Below are 27,130 nucleotides of genomic sequence, written 5' to 3'. Positions count from 1 at the left end.
TTGGATCTCTCACTAAGTTTCTGTTGAGTACTCACCACATTTTCTTTGTCCATTCATCCATTGATGGATACCTCAGCTAGCTACCATGAGACAAAGCAAATCTTTCCTTCTTATAAGTTGTGTATCTCAGGTAGTTTGTCATAATGACAGAAAGCTAACTAACATCTCTGTGACAGATTAATTCTAAGATTTTACATGCCAAACAGTGTTGCATATACATATATCTTCGTATGAATTGTGCAAGTATATTCAAAGAGAATATTCATCTCCATGGAATTGCACAGTTCATTTGAGCTTTTTTACCACTGAAAGGTATGTATTTTCAGGATATGTAAGATTTACAGATCCTTGGAAGTTGCTAGTAAACATGATCATATATGTCTCCATAACCTCTATTATCAAGAGACAATTAAGGAAAAAAAAGGACCTTGGAAGAAAAGTCTTTATCTTTACTATTTTTAGAGCCTCCTTTGCCATCTACAATTCATTAATAATTAGCATTAATAGCCATTTTCTGAAACTGAAGACAACATTTCTAGAGACTAAAAATGCTATCACCATATTTAATTCACAATATAATTTAAGAAACTAACATAGTTATATTTCCATTATTATCTTAATGTAGAACAATAAGGCTTATATTGACACTCAAAATTAAGTGGCTTGCTGTGTGTATAGTGGTGCATGACTGTAATCCCAGTGACTCAGGAGGTTGAGGCAGGAGGATTGCAAGTTCAAGGCCAGTCTCAGCAATTTAGTGAGGCTGTAAGCAACTTAGTGAGACCCTGTCTCAAAATAAAAAATAAAGATGGCTGGGGATGTTGCTCAGTGGTAAAGAACCTCTTGGTTCAATCCCCTGTATAAAATAAATAAATAGATAGATAAAAAAATAAAATAAACTATCTAGCTTAGTAATTGCTCTCAAGACAATAATGAGAAAAGATTTTGTCCACTACTTTGCTGCTGATTCTTTGGACAATATTCTCTGCTTATTTCCTTAAATGATTTGAGAAAGTCTACTCTGAAAAACGTGAAGACCAAACATCATCAACATACTATAGGACAAAAGTTAGGTTTTAAAAGGGAGAATGGGAGGAAATTAGATTATCAAGGAACTAGTTTGAGTGAAACTCAAAAACTTAGTTCTGATCTTCTTAACCAAGTTAGAGAAAGTGGCTGAGTTATAGTCTGCATTTTCTATCACAGAAGTTCTCAGTCCTATTAGACCCAGGGATTATTTTTTTTATAAAAACCATCTTAAGGCTGGGTTTGTGACTCAGTGGTAGAGTGCTCATCTAGCATGTGTGAGGCACTGGGTTCGATCCTCAGCACAACATGAAAAAATAAATAAAGGCATTGTGTCCATCTACAACTAAAAAATATTTAAAAAATTTTAATGCCTTTTTATTATCCTGAAATGAGGTTTATGAGCCATACAGTTTATTCATATTATTTAAAGATGAACATAAAACCGTAACTCTAGCACAATAGAAAAATTAAAGGATATATATTAATATCCGTATATATAATGATTATATGTATATATCATGTGTTTGTCCAAGTATGAATATACTGGGAGGTATAATTATGTCACCCAACTTATATCTACAGAAGAATCCTATGAGTACAACAGCTACAAATGCAGCCTGGTTTGGGTGTGTGAGCTATTGATCCACCACCAGCCTCATTGAAGGTGATGATACAATTTTCCTAAATAGTGGAGAACTTTGATTTTGAATTCCTAGAAAATTAAGTAATATTGAGATTGATTGTATTTACATGAAAACCTGATTGTTTCCTAGGCTCTAAAGCAACCTTTTTTTGTTTGTTTTTCCTTACATGGAAGTGTGATGAAAAATTTTTAAATGGTGGAGAATGTGGAACAATTTTTATTTTGTGGGGCTTTCTTGCCTACTCCTGGTCTCTGTCCGCACTGTGTTCCAGCAGTTCTTCTTCCTGCCTTCATAACAATTAATTTGGAAATCTGCTTGGCATTATCTATTAAAATTGGTCACATGCATTTTCTTTGACCCACCAATCTACTAGTTGTATACACATCCAAGATGAGTACATATATTCATCAAAAGTTTTATTGCAGCTGCAATATTCTTAATAGGCCCAGATGGAAACAACTACAGTGCCTCTCACAGTGGAATAAGTAAATCGTGTCTATTCAAACAAAGAAATAATATGAAAAGTGAAAATGAACAAATTGCTCCTACAACAAAACAAAACAACAACAACAACAACAACAACAAAAACAACCCAAACTATGGATGAGTCTCACAACACAAGCGACAGAACCAGACACGAAAGAGTCCCTGCTATGTGATTTCCAAATTTCAAATGCTGGCAAAGCCAATCTATAGTATTTGTTGGGATAATGATTGGATGGGAAAATGGAACTGCATTTCTGTGGTACTGATAGTGCTCTATCTCTTCACTTGGATGGGGTTTACTTGGGTAGGTTCACTCTATGATACCAGCAGAGCCAAGAGCATAAACATAATTCTCTAGGAAGAGATCTAGAGAAGGAAAAAAAAAAAAGAAAAAAGAAAAAAGGTAACTCCTTTTTCCTCAGTTCTCCAACTTTCTATTTCCTAAGAGGGGAGCCTAGCAAAAAATAAAACCAAGAAACAAATTCTCATTGCAGATCTGGCAACTCGAATGCACATCGCTCTTGACCAGAGGCATTCCCAGATTTGCCCACGTTGGTTAAGAAAGTGACCACCTTAACCATGAAGGCTCTTTGTTGCCAGGGTAAGAAAAGGAGGAAAAAAACAAAGTTAAAAATTAAGTTTCTTTCCGTTCTCGCTTACTCGAGCTCCGGAATTACCCGGCAACCTAGAAGCCGGCTCATATTAGGGGGCGGGGCCGAGTCCGGGCGTCGAGGTCCCGGCTGGGGCAACCCTTTGTCGTGTCCTAGCAACGCGCTCTTTCCTTAGCTCAGCAGGGCCTCTCCTTCTCCAGGCTCCCGCCCACCCTCTCACGGTGTCTGTCACGGTTCGGGTGGGCGCGGATTCCCACACCGTTGGCTCAGGGCCGGGCTGCCTTTCTGCTCTTTCTGTGGTGGGAGCAGCCTGAGAGCCAGATTAGGGGCAGAGACAGGGAGAAGCAACGTTTAAGTTGACACAAAGAAAAAGAATCAACGAAGTTCAAGATTTTGGAAATTTTTATTTTTAAAGCCTATCCTAAGCTCTGCGGAGAAAGGGCTGAAAGGTGGGAAAATCATTTTGGCACAAACTCCATATAACGAAGGAAGAAAAGAGACCAATCAGGGACCCAGTATCCAGTTGATTGGGAACTGAGGATGTTGGACACTATCATTCCTGCTCTTCAGGACTTGAGCAGGCAGGTGCTGCCCACGCTGCCCTTGCTGAGCCAGGAGGGTAAGAGGCTTGGGGTGGGGACTCTGGAGACACTGGACCTTCACCTGTTTTTGGGCGTGGGGTAATGGTGAGGTAGAATACTTATTTTTCTATTCCCTGGCTCCAGCCTGACTTGGAGTGGCTAGGTTACTTTGTTAACTAGCTAGGTATCACATTAACCATTTGTTTATTTTTAATTGGCTGTCGTAAGCAGGGAATGGAGGCAGATGAGGGTTTTGATTAAACGAAATAATACATATTTATATGTATTTTACACACACACACACACACACACACAGTATTTAGCTAGTGAACTACCACAAATAAATGCTAGCTAAAAACAACCATCCCATTTCATCTACTGGGACAGATGGAAACCCTTGTGGATACCTAGAGAAAAATTTTTGCACAGGAACTTTTAGATGGCTCCTTTTCAGAGTTCATGCAAAGGCACCGTTGCTTTTGCTGTCCTTGACATCTTGCAGTTTTGTTAAGAAAATGAAATGATCATAAAAAATATTTGATAACTGTTTGAAAGGGGACCTGGGCAGCTTTTCATAGAAGACTCTCCAAGCTTGGTTAGTGGCAACACAATCTGTTTTTACTGTAGTTTCTTAGTTGCCTCAAAGTAGACTTTGAGATCTGTCTGTAAGCAATAGGAGCCCTTTGGAAGAAAGGTGTTCCAGAAGTGGAAGCTATTATTATTATCAAGCCAGTGTAACTTAGACATATTGTCCAGATTTTAACCAAATGATTTTAGGGGACAAAATAAATGGTCATGAATTCTTCTTCTTTTTCCTTCTCCTGAATCACTCCTAATTTTTCCTACCAAAATAATTCTAAGAGAAGTATTAAAGATAGTATTTGGATTTAAAATATTTGCCATATTTATAAATTATATATATATGTGTGTGTATACTTTTTTGAAATCTTATTTATGTACTGAGCACTAGAGAACTGATGTTGACTAAAAGTCTTGAAATTTACAATCTTGTGAGGAAAGTACACATTAATCAAATAATCATACAAATAAATGTGTATTTACATTTGAGGAAAGTGCTATGAAGAGGAAAAATGGTACAATAAGAAGTCCCCCCAGCCCACCTCAGTTCTGGGGATTGAACTCAGAGCCTTACAGACAAGTATTGTACCACTGTACCACTGGTCTACTCCTCCAGCTCTAAATCTTTTATTTTTTAGTCTGTTTTTAAAAACAGCTTTAACTTTGAAGCAAAATTTTCAAAATTTAGAGGAAGGTACAGAGATTTCTCCCATCCCTCTATCCCTGTACATGTATAGTTTCCTGGGTTATCATCATCCCACACAGAAAGTGGTGCAATTGTTAAAACTGATGAGCCTACATTGATACATCATAGTCAGGTTCAGTCTTATACATTCTATGGGTTTGGACAAATGTAAGATGACTTGTATCCATCATTAGAGTGTCATATAGAGGCTTTCCACTGACCTCAAAGTCCTCTGTGTTCCGCCTATTCATCCCTACCCCAGCCTCCAATTCCTGGCACCCACTGATCTTTCTACTGTCTCCATAGTTTGTCCTTTTCAAAAAGTTATATAGTTTGAATCATATAGTATGTAGCCTTTTAAAACTGGCTTCTTTCATTTAGCAATATACATTTAAATTCCCTTCATGTCTTTTCATGGCTTACTAGCTCGTTTCTTTTTAGTATTGAATAATATTTGGTCACCCAAATGCAGTACAGTTTTATCCATTTGCCAGTTGAAAGGCATCTTGGTTGCTTCCAAGTTTTGGCAACCATAAACATCTGTGTGTAGGATTTTGTGTGGATATTCGTTTCAGTTCACTTAGATAAATACCAAGAAGGATGATTGCTAGAATGTTTGGTAAGAGAATAAAAAATTGCCAGGCTGACTTCCAAAGGGTTTGTACCATGTTGCACTCCAGCAGCAATCAGTTAAAATTTCTGTTGTTCCACGTCAGTACCAGCATTTACTATCACAGCATTCTAGATTTAGGTTATTCTATTAGGTGTGTGTGGTGGTAGCTCATTTTTTTTTGTTTTTGTTTCCTTGTACTGGGGATTTAATCCAGCAGCACTTTACCACTGAATTACATCTCCAGCCCTTTTTGTTTTTTATTTTATTATTTGTTTATTTAAAAAAATTTAAAAAAATCTGGAAAGCAGCATGGAGATTCCTTAGAAAACTTGAAATGGAACCACCATTTGACTAGCTAAACCCACTCCTTGGTGTACACCCAAAGGACTTAAAATCAGCATACTACAGGGACACAGCTACACCAATGTTTATAGCAGCTCAATTCACAATAGCTAAGCTGTGGAAGCAATCTAGATGCCCTTCAGTAGATGAATGGATAAAGAAACTGTAGCATATATACACAATGGAATATTACTCAGAATTAAAATAAAATAAAATCATGGCATTTGCAGGTAAATGGATGGAGTTGGAGAATATCATGCTAAGTGAAGTATGCCAATCCCCAAAAGCCAAAGGCGGAATGTACTCTTTGATAAGTGGATGCTGATCCATAATGGTGGGGGACAAGGGAAAAATGGAGGAACTTTGGGCAAAGGGGAGGGAGGGATGGGAAAGGGGCATGGGGGTAGGAAAGATGCTCAATGAGATGGTCATCATTACTCTAGATTCATGTATGACTGCACATATAGTGCGATGCTACATTGTATAAATGTACAGCCATAGAAATGTAAAGTTGTGCTGCAATTGTGTACAATGAACCAAAATGCATTCTGCTGTCATATATACCTAATTAAAATCTAAAAAAGATTCAGTTGTCAATAGACCTTTATTTTATTTATTTATTTCTGGTGCTGAGAATAGAACCCAGGGCCTCGCACATGCTAGGCAAGTGCTCCACCACCAAGCCACAAACCCAGCCATTGTTTTATATTTTGAAACAAGGTCTCACTGTTGTTTTTGGCCTCACTCAATTTCTGAGGGTCTTGCTAATTTGCTGAGGCTAGCCTTGCTAAATTTGCCATCTTCCTGTTCTAGCCTTCCAAGTAACTGGGATTATAGGTGTGTGCTACCTCACTCAGCTGGTTCTGTCCATTTCTGATAGAAGAGATTCAAAATCTCCTAGCACGAAAGTGGATTAATCTTTTGCTCTTTACAGTTCTTTTAGGTTTTACCTTATATAATTTGGTGTTCTGTTTTTAGGGAAATTCATAGTAAGGATTATTATATCTTCTTGAATGATTGACCTTGTTATTATATAATGCTCTTCTTTATCCCTTATAGCTTTCTTAGATTTGAAGTCTTCTCCATCTGAAATTAATAGTTACTCATTTTCTCTTGATTAGTGTTAGCATGATCTATTTTTCTCTATTCATTTACTTCTTTTTTTGACTTAGTGCTATTTACTTTTATTCTTTCTTTTTAGATATACATGACAGTAGAGTGTATTTTGACATATTATAATACTATACATTTACTTTTAATCTATGTCTTTAAAGTGGGTTTCTTATAGACAAGGATCCTGATTTTGGACAAGTTGAAGGGACTTTGTAGGTAGTTGGATCAAATACATAAGTTCATAACCTTAGAGATAGGGGTTTGAAGAATCTGGACTTATAAATAAACATTTGGGAATCATACTGGGCATGAATGTGAATGCTTAAGCAGAATATCTAAAGAGGAAGCAGCCTAGGGTCCTAGTTTGAAAAACCTCATCATTTAATGGATCATCCTTGAGGAGGATAAGCCTGAAAAGGAGACTGAGAAGAAATAGCCAGAGAGGTAAGAGGAAACAAGGGGAAACAGTGTGACATGACAGTCAAAAGGAGGTTTGCTTAAAGGAGGGGCGTGATCAATAGTGTCAGACCTGATGGAGGGAATCAGAAGAGATGAACAATCGACATGCTCATTGAATGTATTGACCAGTGGTGATTTTAGCAAGGGCTTTATTGGATGTATGACAAAGCTAAAATCAAAATAACTGTGTTAATATTCCACAAATGGAAAGAGAGGAAGATAAACTCTAAACCTCAGCAAAATATGAATGAACTTCATCATTGCATTTGTTCTTCACTGTGTATTCCAACTGCTTTTGTGTTTCACCAAAGTTCAATATTATGTAATTATAGTGCTTACAAGGTCCTGTCATGATTTTACAAAGGTAAACTGAGTGAAACCATTAATTCCACAGAGGCAGGAAGGCTTAGGCCTAACATGCAGCATATGGCTCTTTCCTTTGTACTATGCTCTGTGACATAGTATTTAATATTATTGAATATTTTGTTCTGTTTTTACATGAATATTTTAATTTTAGAAGATGATTGTATTTTAATTTTTGATATTTAAAAATTTTTGATATTAATATCTATTCTGGCATGTTATTTTTCAATTTACATAATATATGCTTAGTTCGTTTTATAATGATAAGATACTTGTCATTGTGATTGAAAATATGGTTTGAGTTTATAAACTATTTAGAATTTGAAGTGAAATGAAGGTTGAATTGAATGCAGAAAGGTATATGTAAGAAATAATTCTCTATAACAGTGATTTTTGGTATTTCATGATTAAAACAAATAAGAAATCCAGCTTTCCTTAAAATATAAAAGAGTAGTATATTATTTAATTTGCTTTTTAGACTGGATTGAGATTCTTTTCATTTTGAGATTTAATAATGTCCTCTCTGAAAATTTGGAGTGTAAGAATAAATCACCATCTATATAATTTACAAATCTATCACAATTATAGGGGTCAAAAACTTCCTAAGGAGAGTGTGGATACACGTTTTCCTTTTTTGTTCAATGAAAAAAAAACCAAATTTCATTTAAAACAATTAAGTCTGCTTTTGTACAACTTTGCCTTTTATATTTCATGGAGTAAAACATTAAGGGGGAACTTAAACAAATCATACAAATGAAAAGCTTAGTTAATTCTTTTCATTAGGGTTTGGTTGCAAACTATACAGTTTCTCCTGGCCTTAATAAGTCATTTCTTCTGTTGTTAGCTTCCTGAAATCTGAGCTGCATGTCTAGGTGAAACACTTTTAGTCATAAACTTTAAGTTTTGACTTAATAACTTTGAAAATTCTCTGAGTAAATCTGGATACTGAGATTTTTATTAGTGAATTAATGACATTTTTGATTAGAATAAAAATTATAACCCAGTATACAGTTTGGTCTGGTTGAAAGACCTTCTTAGTTCTTAGCAGCCAGAAGGAGAATTCTTTTGGATATAGGGGCAGGCAGGAGTGGGGAAAGCAGTAGGAGGGTGGACAGAGTGTGGGAAACACCTAGTTATAGAAACTACACATCCAAGATTTAGAGGAAGGGCAGGATCTTTGCCCTTGTGCTCGCTGTGGCATGCAGCCCTGGTTTCATTGGCGGGTGATTAAATTTCCAACATCAAACTTATTCCCATGAGAATAACTGCTACTTCTCGTCCAGTTAACCTGCCCCTTCCCTCGCATAATAATGAAAATATTTATTACCTTTATTTGCTAGGATTAAAAGGTTGCAATTTCCCTGCTTAATTAGTATTTTAAACCAGTAAGGAAAAAAATGATACCAATAAATCAAGCAGTTGTCAAAGTGAGGAAAGAATTGGCTTTTGTCACCAACTTCATGTATGTCCCAAAGTGGCAGTCTGGTGAATGTCACCTTTCTTGATTTTCTACTTTGAGGATTAAAACGTAATACTCTAGATTCACGTAGAGTTCATCATTGGAAAGTGTCTTTAATAAGCACAAGTTTATATTTGGAAATGGAGATGTCAACATAGACATAATTTTCCATGTTTTTAAGCATATCCAGAGCATATATTTATATTGCTCATTAACATTATAGTTATTGGTAACTACCTATTTTCTACCACAGTTTTTTTAAACCACAACATGAGACAAGAAAATAAACATAGAAGGTGTCTTTCTGATCACAGTAGATAGTGCAAAATCTACCCATTAACTTAAAGCAAAACCCTTGGGCCCTTCTCCAAGGTCTGTTTTTTTAAAAAGTATTATTCTAGACATAATATCAGTATACTGTTGTTTTCAGAACACAGCAGACTAAAAGCAGTGAATTAGAACTTGGCAGGGGGTCTGCAGAGCACTAGCAGTAGAGAAAAGTGAGAGCTGGCAATTTCACTGTGAAAAATGAGAATGTACACTAGATTGGAGAATCTAACAAAAGTAGAAGTGTAGGCACAGTTAATACTCAGATGACAGCCACTCTTGACTAAGTGGCCCTTGGCCTAATTCCCATGTTATAGAATGGTATGAGAATAACTTTTTATATTAATTAGATAGCAGAGTAGACATATAATGAGCGTTTTTTTGAATGAGTCATTGAGAAAAAACTAGATTATGGTTGGTTAACTTCATTTTTAGGATAAAAGGAAATGTGTGACTATTTCCTTTATGCCAGAAAAATTTTCTTTAAAAAATCTATATTATTATTATTGTTTTTGTTATTAAAATCACACCTAAAGGGGTGAGCATGAGTTACTAGCCAAACTAACTTTGGAGACTGACTTTATTTTCTGTTAATTCTAGATTAATTAGGAATTACTGTCATTTGATTCTGCATTTCATATTTATACTTTATTTGTTAGCACTAAGATCCTATCACATGGTTGCTCACAAAGTATTTTGGTTTCTTTTGAATTTCAGAAGTCTCTACTATTTGGGGGAATGTTTCAGAGTCTGTGGAGCGGCAGCTAGCCCTGCACAAGGTAGGAATTATACTTTTAATGTCGGGATTTGAAGGCTCTTCCTTACGTAGTCTTGTATAATTTGCCAGGAGTGGTATAAATGTAGGCTTCAGAGCCACCCAATTTAACTGTCATTGCTGTGATTTTGTGATGTTCACACTTAGGGCTTGTGGAGAGTAGGTTTAACAAATGTGGATTTTTTTCCCTAGGTAATGATTTTTTAAGTTCTGCTGTTCTAGTGATACAACGTGTAATGCCAATCAGCCTGGGTTTGTGTAAAACTAGGCCTGTTCTATTTGTGACCTGATAGTTCCCACACAGCTGTGGAAGGATATAATGTTTCTTGTCTTGCTTCCTTATGGGGAATGGATTTTAATTGAATTACATGAAGACATTCAGGAACAAAACTTGCCAAAAATAAGAAACTTTGCCCAGGGCTAGACTACTTCCTCCTGTCAGGTTGGGTTTGGAAGCCATGGAACTGACAAAAGTTTTGGGAGGAAGCTGTGGAACTTTATTAGAGCCATTGGATGAATTGCCCTTCAAATTTATTATTATTATTATTATTTGGTTTAAGAATTTGAATTACTTATCATCATTTAAAATTGGGAGAGTTTATATAAATTGTTGAATTCTCCCCTCCCTTTTCTTGAAAATCAGTAGATTTAACAACAGCAGTCTTCCATTCCTGCAGATGACACTTGGCTAGAGCCCATGATGGACTCTCCTCTTCAGATAAGGCCTACACTCCACACTTCCAGTCCCCTGGCTGGCTAGTTAGACTCCTTTGCATTCTTTTATGACTCCCGCAGGCAGTAGAGTTTGTAATGAGGCAGTAGAGTTTGTAATCCTAGACGTATATTATCTCCCTAGAGACAGAAAACCTAGTTTGAGGGCCAAAAACATTTGCTACTATCTGTCAGCCAAGACCACACTACATTGCAGCATATGCCTTGAATGCTGGGTTGTCTGCTTTTAAGTAGGAGACATAAAATCTGAAAGAATGAGAAGCCTTAAATGGCAAGTGATTAAAATTTAAAAGTCATACCAATTTAGGACAAGAGTAATTTTAGATATAGATTTCAAAAAGATAAGGCTTTAATGCAATTTTTCATAATCCTCACAGCCTTTTCATGATATGGAGATGAGACATCTGATGTCTGAAAAACATTATGGATCAATATATTTACACTTTAGACTAAATTTATTTGGAAATTTAGAATCTTAAAATGCTACAGCTGCTATAAGGGTTGTAGAGATTATTGGATTTTTAAGGCCTAAGCTTAAATTCTCTTCATGAGTTTAGATACAGTAGGACTATTTTTCTTTACTCCTTCAATTAATTATGTTTATTGCTTTTTCCCCTCTTCTTTCTTTCTTTCAGGGAGTTCATATTTCAGGATTTGGAACTTTCACTTTCACGAGACAAAAGCTTGAAATGGGAAACAAGTTTATTCTAATTCAGAGGCCTGTGTTTATCATGGCAGAGAAGTTATTGCAGACTCATGGGCTCAGTCAAAACAAAGTTTATTCTCCTGGTAAATCATATTATATTTAAGACTTTCCCAGAATGTTATTGGCCTGGGATAAAAATGAAAGAGCAAAGCTTGGCCAGTGCTGCTTCATTGGTTTCTAGTTTGAGGGACTCACATTTCACATGGTACCTTTGGTTGTGACTGGGATGGGAATATGATAGTGTCTTTCTGCAGGTCATTTTAAACCCCAGTAATTTAAGAGGCAGGTATGAGAATAGGTGATGGGATATGAAGGCAAATTTACCTGAAAACCATGCCACAGAGTTGTATAGACTCTTATTTGTATTTCAGATCCAAAGAAATGTAGAGTGATTATAATAAAGAGAAATTTAATTAGGGTCTCCAGTTGGCAGGATTAGAGTCAGTATTAGCTGTGAAAAAGTTAAATAAATGTGATTCTATCATATATAACTTAAATTATTGTTATACAAATCTAGAAGTTGAATAATTCCATATTTTATGCATACCTTCTATACCTTTTTCATATCCTGAAATCCAACCTTCTGGGGGCTAGGACTGTAACTCAGTGGGAGAGCACTTTCCTGGCATGTGTGAAGTCCTGGGTTCAATCCCTAGGACTGCAAACAACAAAAACTAAAACAAAACCAAAACTAACCAAACAAACAAAAAAAACAGTCTTCCTTCTGCAAACATTTACTGAGCGCCAACTCTGTATCAAGCCTTGTTGCAGGTGCTTGAGCTATAATGGTAAACAAAAAAGACACAATCCCTTCCACAGGACAGGTATCTAGCTGTAGCATGTGGGTGTCATGCCATGATTGGTTAGCAAACTTTGGGGTTTACTTCTTGATTCCCAGCTGTGTTCCTTTTGACCTCACTTATTATCTCCTCCTGCATCAGACTCAGAGATGGATAAACGGAGATGTGTTCTATCCCCCTTGGCAGAGGTGAAAAACTATAACTTTCTGAAAATTATAATTTTCAATATATGGCTTTCCTGATGAAAAAACAAAATACCAACACACTGTACTTAGAATATATTCACTACAGTGGGTTTGATAAACTTTAAAGCCATTTTTGCCTAACATTTATAACAGAAGAAATATGTTTCATCAAAAACCTACCAAAGGAATTGAAGATAAAGTCATTTTTTCCTTTTCTTCTTCTTCTTCTTCTTCTTTTTTTTTTTTGCAAAACCAATGGTGCCTTAGATTTAGAACTTATTTTCCATCTTTGATATTTTAATATAGTGAAAAAATTAACTTTTTTAGAGAGTGAAGAATTTTGGAATTAATGAAATGTAATGAACTGAAGTCATTCAAAAGAACATTTCTGTCTACAGTTTAGCTTTGGTGTTATGATTCCTTATCATTCATCAATCAGATAACTAATCAAACATTTACTCGTTTTTAATGATTAGTAAGATGTAGTTTTTGCTTTGAAGCACTCAAGATCTTATCATAGCTAATAAGTATATACTAGCAAATGATGCAGCATGATTAAATGTTATAAAAGCAGCACTGGACTAGGGATGTAGCTCAGTGGTAGAATGCTGAGTTCAATCCCCAGCACCAGGATCAGGGAGCAGCACTGATCAGAAAGGGATTGGACACTATGGGAGCCCAGAAGAGATCATGCCCAGCTTTGCTTGGGGAAGCGTGGTTTAAGATGACATGTGAGGAGGCTTAAAAGATGGTGGGGTGTGGTGGTCCATACTTGTAATCCCAGTAACTCATGAGGCTGAGGCAAGAGGACCACAAGTTCAAGTAAAGCCTTAGGAACTTATCAAGACCCTGTCCCAAAATAAATACCAAAAATAATGTCTGGGGATGTAACTCAGTGGCAGAGTGCCCCTGTATTCAATCCCCAGTACTAAAAAAAAAAAAAAAAAAAAAAAGATAGTAGGCTTTTGCTGGCAGAGAAGCTATGGGAAGATATTCCAGTTCCAGGACTGGTGTGAACAAGTCAAGAATATGGGAAAGAGTAAAGCCCATTAAAGAAGTAATGGGCATATCTGAGTAGGAGCAGAAGGAGAGAAGTAAGATAAAAATGGCAGATAGGGGTTAGTTGTGTTATTGTAACGACTTAAGAATCTATCCTGTAGGCACTGAGAGCCATTGAAAGGTTTTGAGCAGAGAATTTTCAGTTTTGTTCCAGTTTTTAGTTTGGGAAGGTAGCTCTTTTGATTATGGTGAAATAAGGTAAAAGCTTGAATGTAGGGAGTGACATCAGGAGGGAAATGAGGGGTTCTATTCCTGAGACATTTCAGATGTAGAACAGACAGGGCTGATTGAGAGAAATGGATAGCAAGAGGTGGAGTGGTATTTAGGACAACTGATTTCTTGGTTGGAGAACAGATGGATGCTAATGCTGTTAATCACCATAGGAAATGAAGATGAAAGGCAGGTGGTGGTGGTGGTGATGGTGGATAAAACAATGCATTTGCTTTGGGACATGCTAAGTTTTGATTCTTGTTAGGGATATTTAGGTAGAGATAATTCCAGAGCTTAGGAGAAAGGTGAAGACCAGAGATCAAGATTTGAATAAGTTTACCTAGGAGAAAGGATATAAAATAAGATGACACAGATACGAACAAAATACTGTAAAATAAATTAATAAACCAAACCCAAAACCCTAAGTATAATAAGGAGTAGAAGAGGAGAGAAGCCAGCAAAGGAGACCAAGGAGAAGGAAACCAGAGAAGCAAGCGTGATGTCATAGGTATGAGAAAAAAGAGAGTGCAGGCATCAGGAGTTACAGAGAAGACAGGAGAGATGAGATTTGCAAGTATCCTTTGGCTTGTCTCTCATGAGAGATAGTGTCTTTATTGAGATGAGAGCACTGGAAGATAGATTGCAGAGAGGTGAGGGGAGTGGAGGGAGAATCCAGAGGCAGGAAATCTGGCTTTCTCTTAAGAAATTTATATTTAAAAACAGAAATAAATGGAGGGAGGTAGAGTAGAATTATTAAATTGTGAGGGAGACACAATATAGTCACTAGTATAGTGAAGCTTTTGTCTTGTAGAGCTTTAACCCTTGTCACTCAGCAATACTAGACATTTGAAAATATAATTCATGTTTTTACAGAATGACCATTTAGAATATTATTATCTTATTTCTGTCCTGTTCCTCCATCAATGGGCCTTGTTATTATCTCTCTTTGGCTTTATCATCTTGATGCTTTTTTGGTTTTACCCCTTTTCTTAACTGTGGGACTTGCATCTCTTCAGGTCAAATAGATCCTGTGCTTCCTTTCAAACTAGATATAAACTTATTCTTTTGCAATGCCAATTATGGGATCATTAGGGAAGAAAAGCTTTCTTCAATTCACCCAGTTGGAGATTATCTATCTCTCAGTTATATGTATATATAAGACCCAGTTTCATTTGTGTGATAACTTTTATTGAATCTATCTTTTCAAAACAGACTTTATAGATATTATAATCATTTAAAAATGGTATGATAATTGAAGGAGATATGCAAATATTACTGCAGCATGGCCTGGGAGATAAGGGGGCTGAAAACTTGAGAAAACTCTGATGAAGCTGAGCAATTATTGCTGTCTTCTAGAAAGAAACCAAAAGCTTGTCTAGAGTGATGTTTAGAAAGCTAATTATTCTTCTTTTGAAGATAAAACAGTATACTTTTTGGGAAAACTGTACTGATTAATATGTGTTAACCTGTTGTGTTAGTTGTCTGCAATAATAATATCACGTTGGGTACAAATAAATATTTTACATGGACAATTCTATCATTGAGTACTAAGAGAGAATCAGATAATTATTTGTGAGTATCTATGGTATGTTTGTAATCTCCACTCCCTTTCTCCCACCCTAACTGTCTTTTTCTCCTCTAGGTGATATCCCAGTTGTTCCACTTAATTTTATCATGATATCCCTGGAGAGTCCATTTAACAGGGACACAGTGGAAGGATGTGTTAAGGAGACAATACTTTTTTTATCACGATCCATTTCTATCAAAAAAAATGTGGAGTTTACATTCAAAGGAATTGGGGTCCTCGTGATCAAAGATGGCAAAGTGAAGATGAAATTTTATAAGGACTTCCTTTGTAACATGGATGGAAGTGGGACTTTGATCAAAGCCCTAGCAAACGTAAATTGATGTTTTCTTCTGCTAACCCCTCTCCCAACAGTAGGTCTGAATCATCTAGGTGTCACATCATTAAGAAAAAACATATTAACATATTTTAAGTGTAAGTTTCTCCAAGTTCATGGACATGCCTGTCAATAGATGATTAACTCTGTGAGAAAAATACAAGAAGGGCAAGGAAGCTTTAAACTAAATTTGAGTCAGTGCCAAATGAGAAATATAACCAGTAATAGAAACATAATTCTGGATATTTTATAGCACCTTATAGTTCAAAAGTTCTTCCACATATTTTATTTCATTTGTCTCAAAACATTATAAAAGCTGCATCATAGCATGATCATCCTGATTTACAAGAGAAAAGTGGGAGCCAGAGGTTGTGTGGGAGCCCTGAGGTCAGGGTGCGGGTGGTGCAGTCCCTGGGACTTGAGCTCAGACTTCCTCATTACCTAGTTTTTGCTACATATATTCTTTTAGTTTAAAGAAAGTCTATGACAAAATTGAATTCAAGTCATAGGAATGTGTCTTTAGCTTTTAATTTGCCATACATAGAAGAAATTTTGTAACTGACATCATCATTGTTAACAATTAAGTATCTGGCATGAAATTTATGCCAAGTTGGACATAGCAGTAAAAGTTTAAAGTCAATCCACAGGATTTGTGCCTTATGTACTTCTTAGAGAACTAACAGAATTGACATGATTCATTGAATTACCACAGAATAGCATATAGCAAAAGTCTGATTTTTTTAAAAGAAAGTTTAGGGGGTTGGGTTGTAGCTCAGTGGTAGCGCACTTGCCTGGCATGTGTGAGGTACTGAGTTTAATTCTCAGCACCACATATAAATAAATAAAAATAAAATTCCATCAACAACTAAAAAAAATTTATATTTTTTAAAAAAGAGTCTATGAAAATGGCTAAGTTCTACTCATTTCTCACTTCATATAGTTCTGGGATGGAGATTTGGGAGATGGGGTTGTATATAATGAGCCTCTTGGTGTTTTTTACACTACTTGGTTTTTTTACAGGATTGCTAAGAGTGTAGAAAGTAGAAACACACATGAAAAAAAAAAACTGTCATTTCCACAAAAACATAAGGCAAGATTTGCAAATCTGTAAGCAAGGCCAAAGTGGCTAGCTCATCTCTAACCTTGAGGCATTCTACTGAACTTTAGAGCTTCACTATATGTTTACAAGACAGAAGATAAAATCTTACTTGGCTTGTTGAATTCTAAAGCATAACTTTTAAGGAACATTTTCTGAAAGAACTAGTCCTGAGAAGATATTATTTGATAAAAGGGTTTGGAGGCCAAAAGAGATTGAGAACTGCTGATTATATCAATCACTGTCATAGACACAGAGTGGTGAGGCCCAGAGCCCATCAGCACATTAAAGGAGCTGAGAAGTCTGGCTGTAAAGCAGCCAGTTTGACTGTAGCCATGTAACCAGAGAACTCATAAGTAGTTCATTAACTCTATGAACGCTGGTTGTTTTATTCTCAAATGTTCTGTAACTTAAACCTGAGAATTGTCCTGGAATAGTCCTCTTGGGAGCTTTTATATTTATTTCAGTGATGCTCCTTTTTGATTATTTTAAAACCTCTTTATGGGAACTCCCTTTGAAGTCTTTTAAAGGCTGTAGCATTCATTCAAAAATGATGATAATTTTTGGATCTAGGGATGTGGCACAATGGTAAAGCACTCGCCTGGCATGAGTGATGCCCTAAGTTTGATCCCAAGTACTAAAAAAAAAATCATGAATCATTCTATCCTGATGATGTAATAAAGTGGTTATTTTACAGTGTAATAATTACAACTGCTGCTTGTTGAGTGCTTATTATAAACTCACATAGAGCACATCATGAAAATCCTATGAATTTGACCCTATTATTATCCCCACAACCCTAGTGTCCAAGGTCACACAGCAGGGACTTGAACATAAGCCCACTTGACTCCAAAACCCTTTTCTAAACTGTATATTTTAGAGTTTTTTGGATCAAAGGTAGAATTAGCTAACTGGCTCAAAAATTCCTCGATAAATTTAGGAAGTCTAGTCTCCCTTCAAGGATGTCTAAAGGAAGGTGTCAGTTGTCAAAGCAATTTCCAAAGAGGAGATGGTTTGAGAAAACACAGCATCTTTGGAATAACCCTGCGTGACTACTCCGAAGAATAAAATTATTCCACACTAGATTTTGAGCTCTGGACTTTAAAATGGTAAACAAAACAACCAAAGAGTATCATGGTAGCCTCATCTTTGAGAGCTCAGGTGTAACTTTCTCTCTGTTCTGCAGAGGCCCAACACTGTGGACTCGGTGTTGTCAAGCAGAGAGGCCTTGAAGAGGCGGCCTGGTAGTGTCCTTTTGTTTCCAAGGTGAGTACTTTGCTCTGAGGGTTTCTCTAGGTACCAACTCTCCTTGCTCATCTGTTGATCTGATTGGGCAGCATTTCTCAACCTATACAACTCATACTCCTTTTAATGTACATATATGTGTATATATTACAGAATAAAATACAGTTATTATTTTTGAATAAATGCTATAGCCTACAAAAAGTTTTGAAGGGAATTCCCATAAAGAGTTTTTTTTTTTTTTTTTAAATAAGGAAGTAGCATACTAAAATAAGTACAATAAATTCCCAAGAGAATCAGCAAAGAAGAGTTTCTTGTATACAGTGGTCTTTAGAATTTCTAAAATTTGAAATTTCTAAATTTCAAGTTATTTCTTTTATAAACTACTCTCAAATACCTGGAGATTCTGACCCCACAAACCTTAGACCCTGCTGGGTTTCCCTCTGTTTCCCCTACTTCCTCTTCCTTTGCTTTTCTCTTCCCTCATCTTAGCCCATCTCCCATCTGAGCTCTTCTTCTTACCACTAAACAGGTTGAAAAGATAAGGTAGAATAGGGAACAGCTTTACCCAAGGGGTATGGTGGGTGTTGCTGAAGTCTGCTGCTGACAATGTTTATAATAGTGATGATGATGATAATAATGATAGTAGTAATAACAGTTACTATATAGCACCTACTGGATGCCATTTACTGTTAAAGCACTTTCTCAATATTCTCAAATTTACTCTTCACTGCAACTGTTATAATTTCCTCCATTTTATAGAGATTCTAAATTGATTTAGTTAAAAAATATATAAACAATGGAAGCAACATGGTTCACTACTCAGAACATTAGAATGGGAGTCAGGAGGCTTTGGTTTTATTTTTCAGTATGATTATCACCCATTTATTATGTGCCCTTAATTATCTTCTTAATCTTAATTGCTATAACATTAACTACTGTGAATTTCTGGTGGATAATAATAGCTTTCCAGAGTTAGTGTTTTCTCATAGATTTGGAGTCTGTGACCTCTTCTTGATTTGTTGATTTGGAGCAACCCCATCCTGGAAGAGCCTTGTGACACATATCTCATTAATTTTTTTTTAAAAAATTATACATGGACGCAATATCTTTATTTTGTCTATTTTTATGTGGTACTAAGGATTGAACCCAGTGCTCCACATGTGCAAGGCAAGTGCCCTGCCACTGAGCCACAACCTCAGTCTGATACATACCTCTTAAGAACTGTGATGAGGGCCAGAATAAGCCTTAGAGAGTAGTCAATCCAGCCCCCTCATCATCTTGTAGGTGAAATGTCCACCCAAGTAATGAATAGCCATGCTAGAAATAAATGAAAATAAGTCCATGAATTCAAAATCATTTTATTTTGATTCATTTGGAAGGAAAATCTGGCTTTGCCATATTTTTGGCTTATACACTCCAGGAGGAAAATAATTCCAGAGGGTAAAAACAAACCAACCAACAAACCAACAAAAAACAGAGATGGAAGTGCTTGCCAATTTGAGAGTCTAAAAGTGGACATGAGAACTCAAACACTCAAAATGCTTGCTGGTATTTATGTATGTGAAGTTTGGTCCCTGAATTTACTTAGAATACCACTGTAGCCCTAATTCTAGTCCATCCCTAATTCTTTGGTCTTTGAGACCAAAGAACCTACAACTACACCACAAACTGAACACCACCTCCCCTCCCAGTGTACCTTTTCAGGTCCTTCGCATAAGGCATGCTGTCTACCTGTTTGTGATTTCTTGCCTTCAAGTTATCCAACAACCGCCAACAACTCTATCACCCTCATATCTAGTTACAGAACTAAAAAGGACATTGACAAATTCAAACTAAAACCCAAACCAAAAACTTAACCTGAGGCTTTCAAGGAAATTTCTTTATATACAAGCTGTTTTGAGCCCACAGTATAGTGGGTCCGGGTCTTGGTTGGCTCTCAGAATGAGTCTCAAAGAGAGTGAGTTCATGACATGTATTCAGCAAATCAGAACACTCACTCACTTGAAGGAGGAAAAGGGCTCTTTTCAGATTCAGCAAGCGAGTGTTTGAGAGTCCAGGTCCAGTGTAATGGACAAGCATCTTGACTTTTTCCTAGGATTGAGCACAAAGAGACGGAGAACAAACCACCTATGGAGACCATTGCAGAAGAAGGTAGAGAGAATAGACAAACAAAGAGCAAGGTGAAAGACCAGCCAGAAAAAGGAGATGTCAAGGGTAGGCCATGATTTGTGGGAATAATCTGTCACTCTTTACTGCTCATGTGCCCAGCCATATTTCTTAGCAACTCGTGTGCCCAGCCATATTTCTTAGCAACTCATATGCCCAATGTAAATAGGTAGATTCATGAATAATCAATGTGTTCTTTTCTCTAACAAACCTCTATTTCTGGAATCCTGTATCTCACCTTAACCATTTTATGTGTCTTAGATCCCATGACTCTCAGACTTCTAGACTATTATCTCTTTGTATCTCTGTAGGCATAAAAACTCAGATGCCTGCAGGGACAAGGCAGGTAACAAATGCATGAAGTGGGCTGTATAGAAGAAGGCAGGGAAACACATAAATAACACTTTTTATGGGAAAAAAAGTGGCAGTTTTATCTCTTTAATGTTGGTAGAAGATAGCTGGATTCTCCTATCTGTGTATGCATTTAATTTGTTGTAAAAAGTTGTTTTGGTTGAAGCTTTTGAAGATAATTTGAGGACTTTGAAGACATTTTGAAAGGGTCCTAGAGACCATGCCCTGTGGACTGTTCCTCTAATATATTAGTACTTTGTAAAAATGTGGTTCAAGTAGTATCAAATCTTCTCATTTTTCAAGAAAAGCAAACATTCTGACTTTGATACAAAATTGCTGAATGTTGACAACTAATTGATATTGAAACAAAAAATGCCTGATTGGGTCCAACAAAACATATTAATGGGTAAACTTTGGCTTGTGGGTGTCAATTTTCAAAGTGTGGCTTACAGAATCACATGTAAACTTTTGGCCTGATATTTGTGGTTTCATTTTCCTACCCCACCCCTCTGTTCCCTTTATACACTTCTTTGGGCAGAATTGCCTATGTATGTTCTCCTAGTATGCCCTAAATGTATCCTGTTCACTCTTTTCCTCCCAGCTGGAATGCCTTTCCTTTTCTTGAGCTCATCTCAGTCCTTGTCACCTTTTGGCACCCTCTTCAGTCACGTATCACTTCCTATATAAAAACTACTCTTATCACGGATTCTGAAGTGGCTTCTCTCTTCTCTGAACATATCAGAACCTTAAACTAAGTTGCTATTTACACAATGATGTAAGGGGCTCATCACTGTCAGGGTGTAATAAAGAAGCTGTCACTTTCTTTGCTTATATATTACTTTTCTGTACAATTGTTAGCTATTGTGATATTTAAGAGCAAAGACTAGCCTCTTTGTAGTCTTTAAATGCCTAGCAGTACTCTTTTTGCATATATGCAGTGAAAGCATTTTTAAAAAATACCACAACAGGGCAAGGGACAATCATTTTTAATGATAACAGAATAGATATCTTATGGAAATTTGTCTTGGTAAAAAGTTGAAAGAAAACTTACTTCCATTTGCTTTTTATTCTACAGAAACCTTGGCACCCAAGAAAATTCGAGATAAACAAATTATGTTCCCAACTAAATCAACCAGCTTGCCAGACCAGTTTGACCATGGTGGGAATGGTGGGACGAACGTAATCTCTAGAAGGTACTGCACTGATATTTTTGGGTTTTGGTACTGGGGATTGAAACCAGGGGCACTTAACTACTGAGTCACATCCGCAGTCCTCCCTCCACTTCTTAAAAATTTTGAGACAGGTTCTTACTAAGTTGCTTAGGGCCTTGCTGAATTGCTGAGACTGGCTTTGAATTTGCAATCCTCCTGCCTCAGCCTGCTGGGATTACAGCAGCAGTTGCCACCGCCCCTGGCAACATTCTTTTTCTGTGGCTTTTAAGTAAATGTAATTTCGAGGTATTTCTTGGTGCACAAGGAATTTTAATACTTGCTCATTTATTCTTTTATCCACTATTAATGAGAACATTCTGTGTGTTAGGTGCTGAGGATAATAGAGATGACCAAGGGTCACAATCTAGTGGGAAAGCCAGACATACCTAGAATGAGAGATGACAGTTCAGTGGGAAAAATCTTGTGATAGAGGCAGAAACAAAGTAGCATGGAGGAGGGAACATGTGGCTTTCCTTATGGATCTGGGAAGCTATTTTCCAGCTCTACAATAAACTTCCCTTGCTGCTTTCTGAATGCTTAGATATTCTGATCTGACAGTTTCTTATTTTTGCCAAAAATAAAGTAAGTTTGTCAAACACCTTTAGTTCTCAGTATCAATTTTTTAAACGAATGAATATATTACAATTTATCATGGCTTTGTCTTCTTCCTGTGGTATTATGTCAAAAGATGTCTATTTTATCCTTTTCTCTTCAAGTAGGCTACTTTTCAAGACCTCAAATCAGTCAGCTATACTCAAGTATTTATTAAGCACCTATGTACCTTGCATTGTTATCACTTTTCAATTAATTAATGTATTATAATTTATCAGCTATTATAAGTGCAATTTATGTACATTGTGGGATCCTAAAGTCACATTCAAAACTCTAGGCATTTAAAAAAATAATTTCATGTTATGAAAGATAATTGAGAATTAAATGTCTAGTGGGAATTTAGTTCAATCCAACAAACATAAAGCACTACTGTGTGCTAGGTACTACTCTATGTACTGAAAATACACACCAAAAGATATATAAAGCCACTTTTATAATACTAATAGTTTTGTAGGAAAACTGACACTAGGGGAATAATACATGTGGTGAAGACTACAAAAGTAAGTTTGGAGTTGTTAGTCAAAGTTTCCTGTAGAAGTTAACCAAAAAATATTTTGTGATAATTGCTAAAATAATGCATGTTTATCACAAAAATTTTGAGAAGATGAGAAAAGCAAAATTTACACAAAATATCACTCCTAATCCCTCTACATCAAGGAAAATTGTTAACGTTTTAGTGTATATCCTTCATTTCAATGCATAATATATATGTGTGTGTATGTGTGTGTGTGTGTATGTGTATATATATGTATATATATATATATATATGTATATATATATATGAAACATATACATTTTAAATAAAATTGAGATCATATTATATGAAACTTTGTTATACTTAACAATAAGTGGTAAAGTCTTCCCCGTGGCTTTATATATTTTATAACATTAACAAATGATTGTTTATCATCCTAATAAAATATTAACCTTTTGTGTAATCAATCTCTTGCTGGATATTTAGATGTATTTCTAGTTTTTTAAATATTATAAATAATGTGACAGTTATAATTATACATCATCCCTTGCACACATCTGAGTATTCCATAGGATAGAAACTTTAAAGTTAAATCTGAGGGAGAAGGGCAAGCCCATTTTGCATGCCTTTGACACAGGTTGCCATTATTCTCAAGAAGTTTTTACCAAATTGTCCTCTGAGCAGCAGTAATGAGAGATTGTCTACAGATTGCTCACATTGAACCTATTGCCTTAAATTCTGTTCTAATTAACAATGCGCATTTGGTTAGTATTTATCTAGAATACTCTTTTTATGCCATTCTTTTTCATCTTTGTTAATGTGTGTTTTATTATTTTATGTTATTCTTGTAAAAAAATTTGGATTTTTAAAAACTCAATACAGACTTGAATTTTCAGTTGTAAACTAGTATACTTAGACCTATTTTTATCATATTATTTTGTTTTTTATTTGCCACACATTTAACTTTCTTCTTCTTCTTTTTCTGTTTTCTCTTGAAATGATCACATTTCCTTAGCATGCTTTGAATTTTTTCCAAACTTCACCCTCTTCCAAACCTGTATTTTTCTTGTCTAGAACTTTTATTCCAATTTGCTTTCAAGTGTGTAACTTTAAAAAATATTGTATGGCCAATGTGCATTTAGAAACGCCACATGTTTTAATCAATGTCTTTCCTCACCATTGTTTATTATATCCCTGCTCTTTCCCCAGGGTTCACTTTTCTTCTTATTAAGGTGTGTCTCGTAATGGTTCTTTCGGCAAGGTTCTCTTTTTAATGCACTTAGTCTTCATATCGCTTATAAAAGTTCTTAGTATGTTGTCACTCTTGAATGCTGGTTCGTAGTTATTTTCCCTCTGCACTTTAATGACATTGCTCCATTTTCTTCTGGCAGTTGTCCTCATGAGAAGTCTGAGTCAGTCTGGTTGTCATTCTCTGTTGTAGCTTTTCAGAATCTTCTTTTGTAATGTTCTGCATTTTTACTCTTTGTGTAGGAATCATGACTTTCTGGAAAATTCTTAGCCATTATCTTCTAGTATAGCATTCTTTAATATTTCCTTTCTTTCCTAATTCAGCACTCCTATTAAATGTATATTTGAGTTTCTGAGTTGGTTCTTTATTTCTAAACTTATTTTAAAAATATTTTCTTTATTCTCTGTGCTATTTTTTTAAACCTTTACTTTATTTTTATGTGGTGCTGAGGATCAAGTGCCTCATGCATGCTAGGCAAGTGCTCTGGGTCTGAGTCACAACCCCAGCCCCTCTCTGTGCTATTTTTTAGGTGATGTTCTCAGTTGTATTTTCAAGTGAAGTAATATAGAATTAGATGGGCTAGTTTATTTATTTATATTCCCTTCATTGAGTTAAAAATGTATAAAATACATTATTTTATATATTATATATTTTACCATAATATTTTAATAATAATTATAAACAATTATTTATAATAATTAATAATTATTTATAATAATTTTATACATATACACTTATTTTATACATAATAAATTTTACATGTACAAATGTATAATATATAATTATATATAAAGATGTATGATATATATTATTTTTACACATCATATATTTTATTACTATATATTGTGTATTTTTTTAAATACTATTGTTTTTTATTAGTATAAGTAATAATTTGGCCTTTACAAGTCATTACTGTTTCAATTACATTTTGCACAGACAGAATAAAAAATTACTATAATGTTTCTTTGACAATGTTGGAAAATGTTTACATATATATTACTTGAAACAATAATACATTCTACTTCAAATAATATATGAAAATATCTTCAATTTAATTTGGATATTTGCAAAGTGTTTATTACATGCAACATTTGGAAAGATAAAAATTTTCATAAGATATAGACCTCTAGAATTTACAGATGTGGTAAGAGAAAAGACTAAAAAAGAATTTATATAATATATTACCTTATATTTTATTTTAGTGAAATTAATATAAAATACAATGTTTTCTCTATTTAAAAAATTTTTTCTAATCGGTTATACATGACAGTAGAATGCATTTTGACACATCATACATAAGTGGAGTGTAACTTCTCATTCTTCTGGTTGTACTTGATTTAGGATCACACCGGTCATATATGCACATAGGGTATTAATGTTCGATTCATTCTACTATTCTTTCCACTACCAGACACCCTCCCCTTTCTTCTCTCCCCTCTGCCTAATCTAAAGGACCTCTATTCTTTCCAACCCCCCCCCATTTCCCATATTTGTGAATTAGCATCTGCATATCAGAGAAAACAATTTGGCCTTTGGTTTTTGCGGATTAGCTGACTTTGCTTAGCATGATATTCTCCAACTCCATCTATTTACCTGTAAATGCCATAATTTCATTCTTCTTTAAGGTTGAGTAATATTCCATTGTGTATATATACCACAGTTTCTTTATCCATTCATCTACTGCAGGGCATTCATAGTTTAGCTATTGTGAATTGAGCTGCTATAACCATTGAGGTGGCTGTGTCACTGTAGTATGCTGATTTTAAGTCCTTTGGGTATAAACTGAGGAGTGGGATAGCTGGATCAAATGTGGTTCCAGTCTAAGTTTTCTGAGGAATCTCTATACTGCTTTCCAGAGTGGTTACACCAATTTGCAGTCCCACTAACAATGTATAAGTGAACATTTTTCCCCACATCTTCGCCAACATTTATTGTTGCTTGTATTCTTGATAATTGCCATTCTAACTGGAGTGAGAGGAAATCTCAGTGTAGTTTTGATTTGCATTTCTCTAATTGATAGAGATGTTGAACATTTTTTCATATATTTGTTGATTAACTGTATTTCTTCTTCTGAAAAGTATCTGTTCAGTTCTTTAGCCCATTTATTGATTGGTTTTTTTTTTGGGGGGGTGGTGTTGAGTCTTTTATATACCTATCTGAAGTGCAGGTGGTAAAGATTTTCTCCCATTCTTTAGGCTCTCTCCTCATATTATTGATTGTTTCCTTTGCTGAGAAGAAGCTTTTTAATTTGAATCTATCGAATTTATTGATTCTTGATTTTACTTCTTGTGCTTTAGGAGTCTTGTTAAGGAAGTCAATTCCTTAGCTGACATGGTGAAGATTTGGGCCTACTTTTTCTTTTATTAGGCACAGGGTCTCTGTTTTAGTGACTAATTGGTTTTCTTTTTATTATTGGTCTGCTCTTTCCAGTTTCTCTAATATTTCTGTGAATTTTAAATATACTTGTTGAAAATTCTTATTTGTCATCAGTTGCTTCATTATTTCCTTGGGTATAAATGACCTCTTTTGTTGGGTCTGCCAACAGAGGTGCTATCTTGGCTCTGGAGGACTTTAAATTCTTGACAGTTTTGCTTTGAGAATTCCTATATGTGCCTTGCTGTTAGGTGGTTGTCATAACATTCAGGATGTACAGTTACAAACCCTAGGCAAATATTTGTATTAATATTTAAAGCCCTTGCTCCGGGCCACCTGGACCATGCTAGACACCATATCCTTGTCTGGTGTGGGTTGTTGGTTTCTGAGAAGGTTTCTGGCGTCTGTGGGATAAAACACAGAATAAAACTTGTGTTTCTGACCCTTGATCAGGAGATTGTAGCAGGAATTGTTCTTTACCAGTGGCGTGGGAAGGAAGCAAAAGCACTTGTATTCAGTTAGAAAATTTAGTCAACTCCACCTTCAACACAGCCAGAATGCATCCACTTCTTATCATTTCTGCTGCTACCACCATGGTCCCAGCTGGTCTCTCTTTCTCGTTTTATTGGAACAGTCTCCTAATGGCTCTCTCACTTCTGCCATTCCTCCTATTCAGTTTATTTTCAACAATAG

At 35.6% G+C, this 27,130-nt stretch overlaps 1 protein-coding gene across 1 annotated transcript in view; it reads left to right on the top strand.

The window, feature by feature from the left end:
* The first annotated feature begins 3,015 nt into the window (after positions 1-3,015).
* Positions 3,016-27,130, top strand: part of Ccdc81 (coiled-coil domain containing 81) — a 39,044-nt gene continuing 14,929 nt past the window's right edge. The window contains exons 1-7 of the mRNA XM_046439382.2: positions 3,016-3,389; positions 10,009-10,070; positions 11,434-11,587; positions 15,401-15,657; positions 17,942-18,021; positions 20,096-20,214; positions 21,593-21,710. Coding sequence (XP_046295338.1) covers positions 3,311-3,389; positions 10,009-10,070; positions 11,434-11,587; positions 15,401-15,657; positions 17,942-18,021; positions 20,096-20,214; positions 21,593-21,710 — 869 coding nt within the window. The 5' untranslated portion in view covers positions 3,016-3,310. The remainder of the gene's footprint in view (positions 3,390-10,008; positions 10,071-11,433; positions 11,588-15,400; positions 15,658-17,941; positions 18,022-20,095; positions 20,215-21,592; positions 21,711-27,130) is intronic.

The sequence above is a fragment of the Marmota monax genome, unplaced genomic scaffold (genome assembly GCF_021218885.2).
Source record: "Marmota monax isolate L192 unplaced genomic scaffold, Marmota_monax_Labrador192_F-V1.1 WCK01_AAM20220418_F8-fsc00096, whole genome shotgun sequence".
NCBI classification, from domain to species: Eukaryota; Metazoa; Chordata; class Mammalia; order Rodentia; family Sciuridae; genus Marmota; species Marmota monax.
This window is presented reverse-complemented; position numbering and strand designations above follow the sequence as displayed.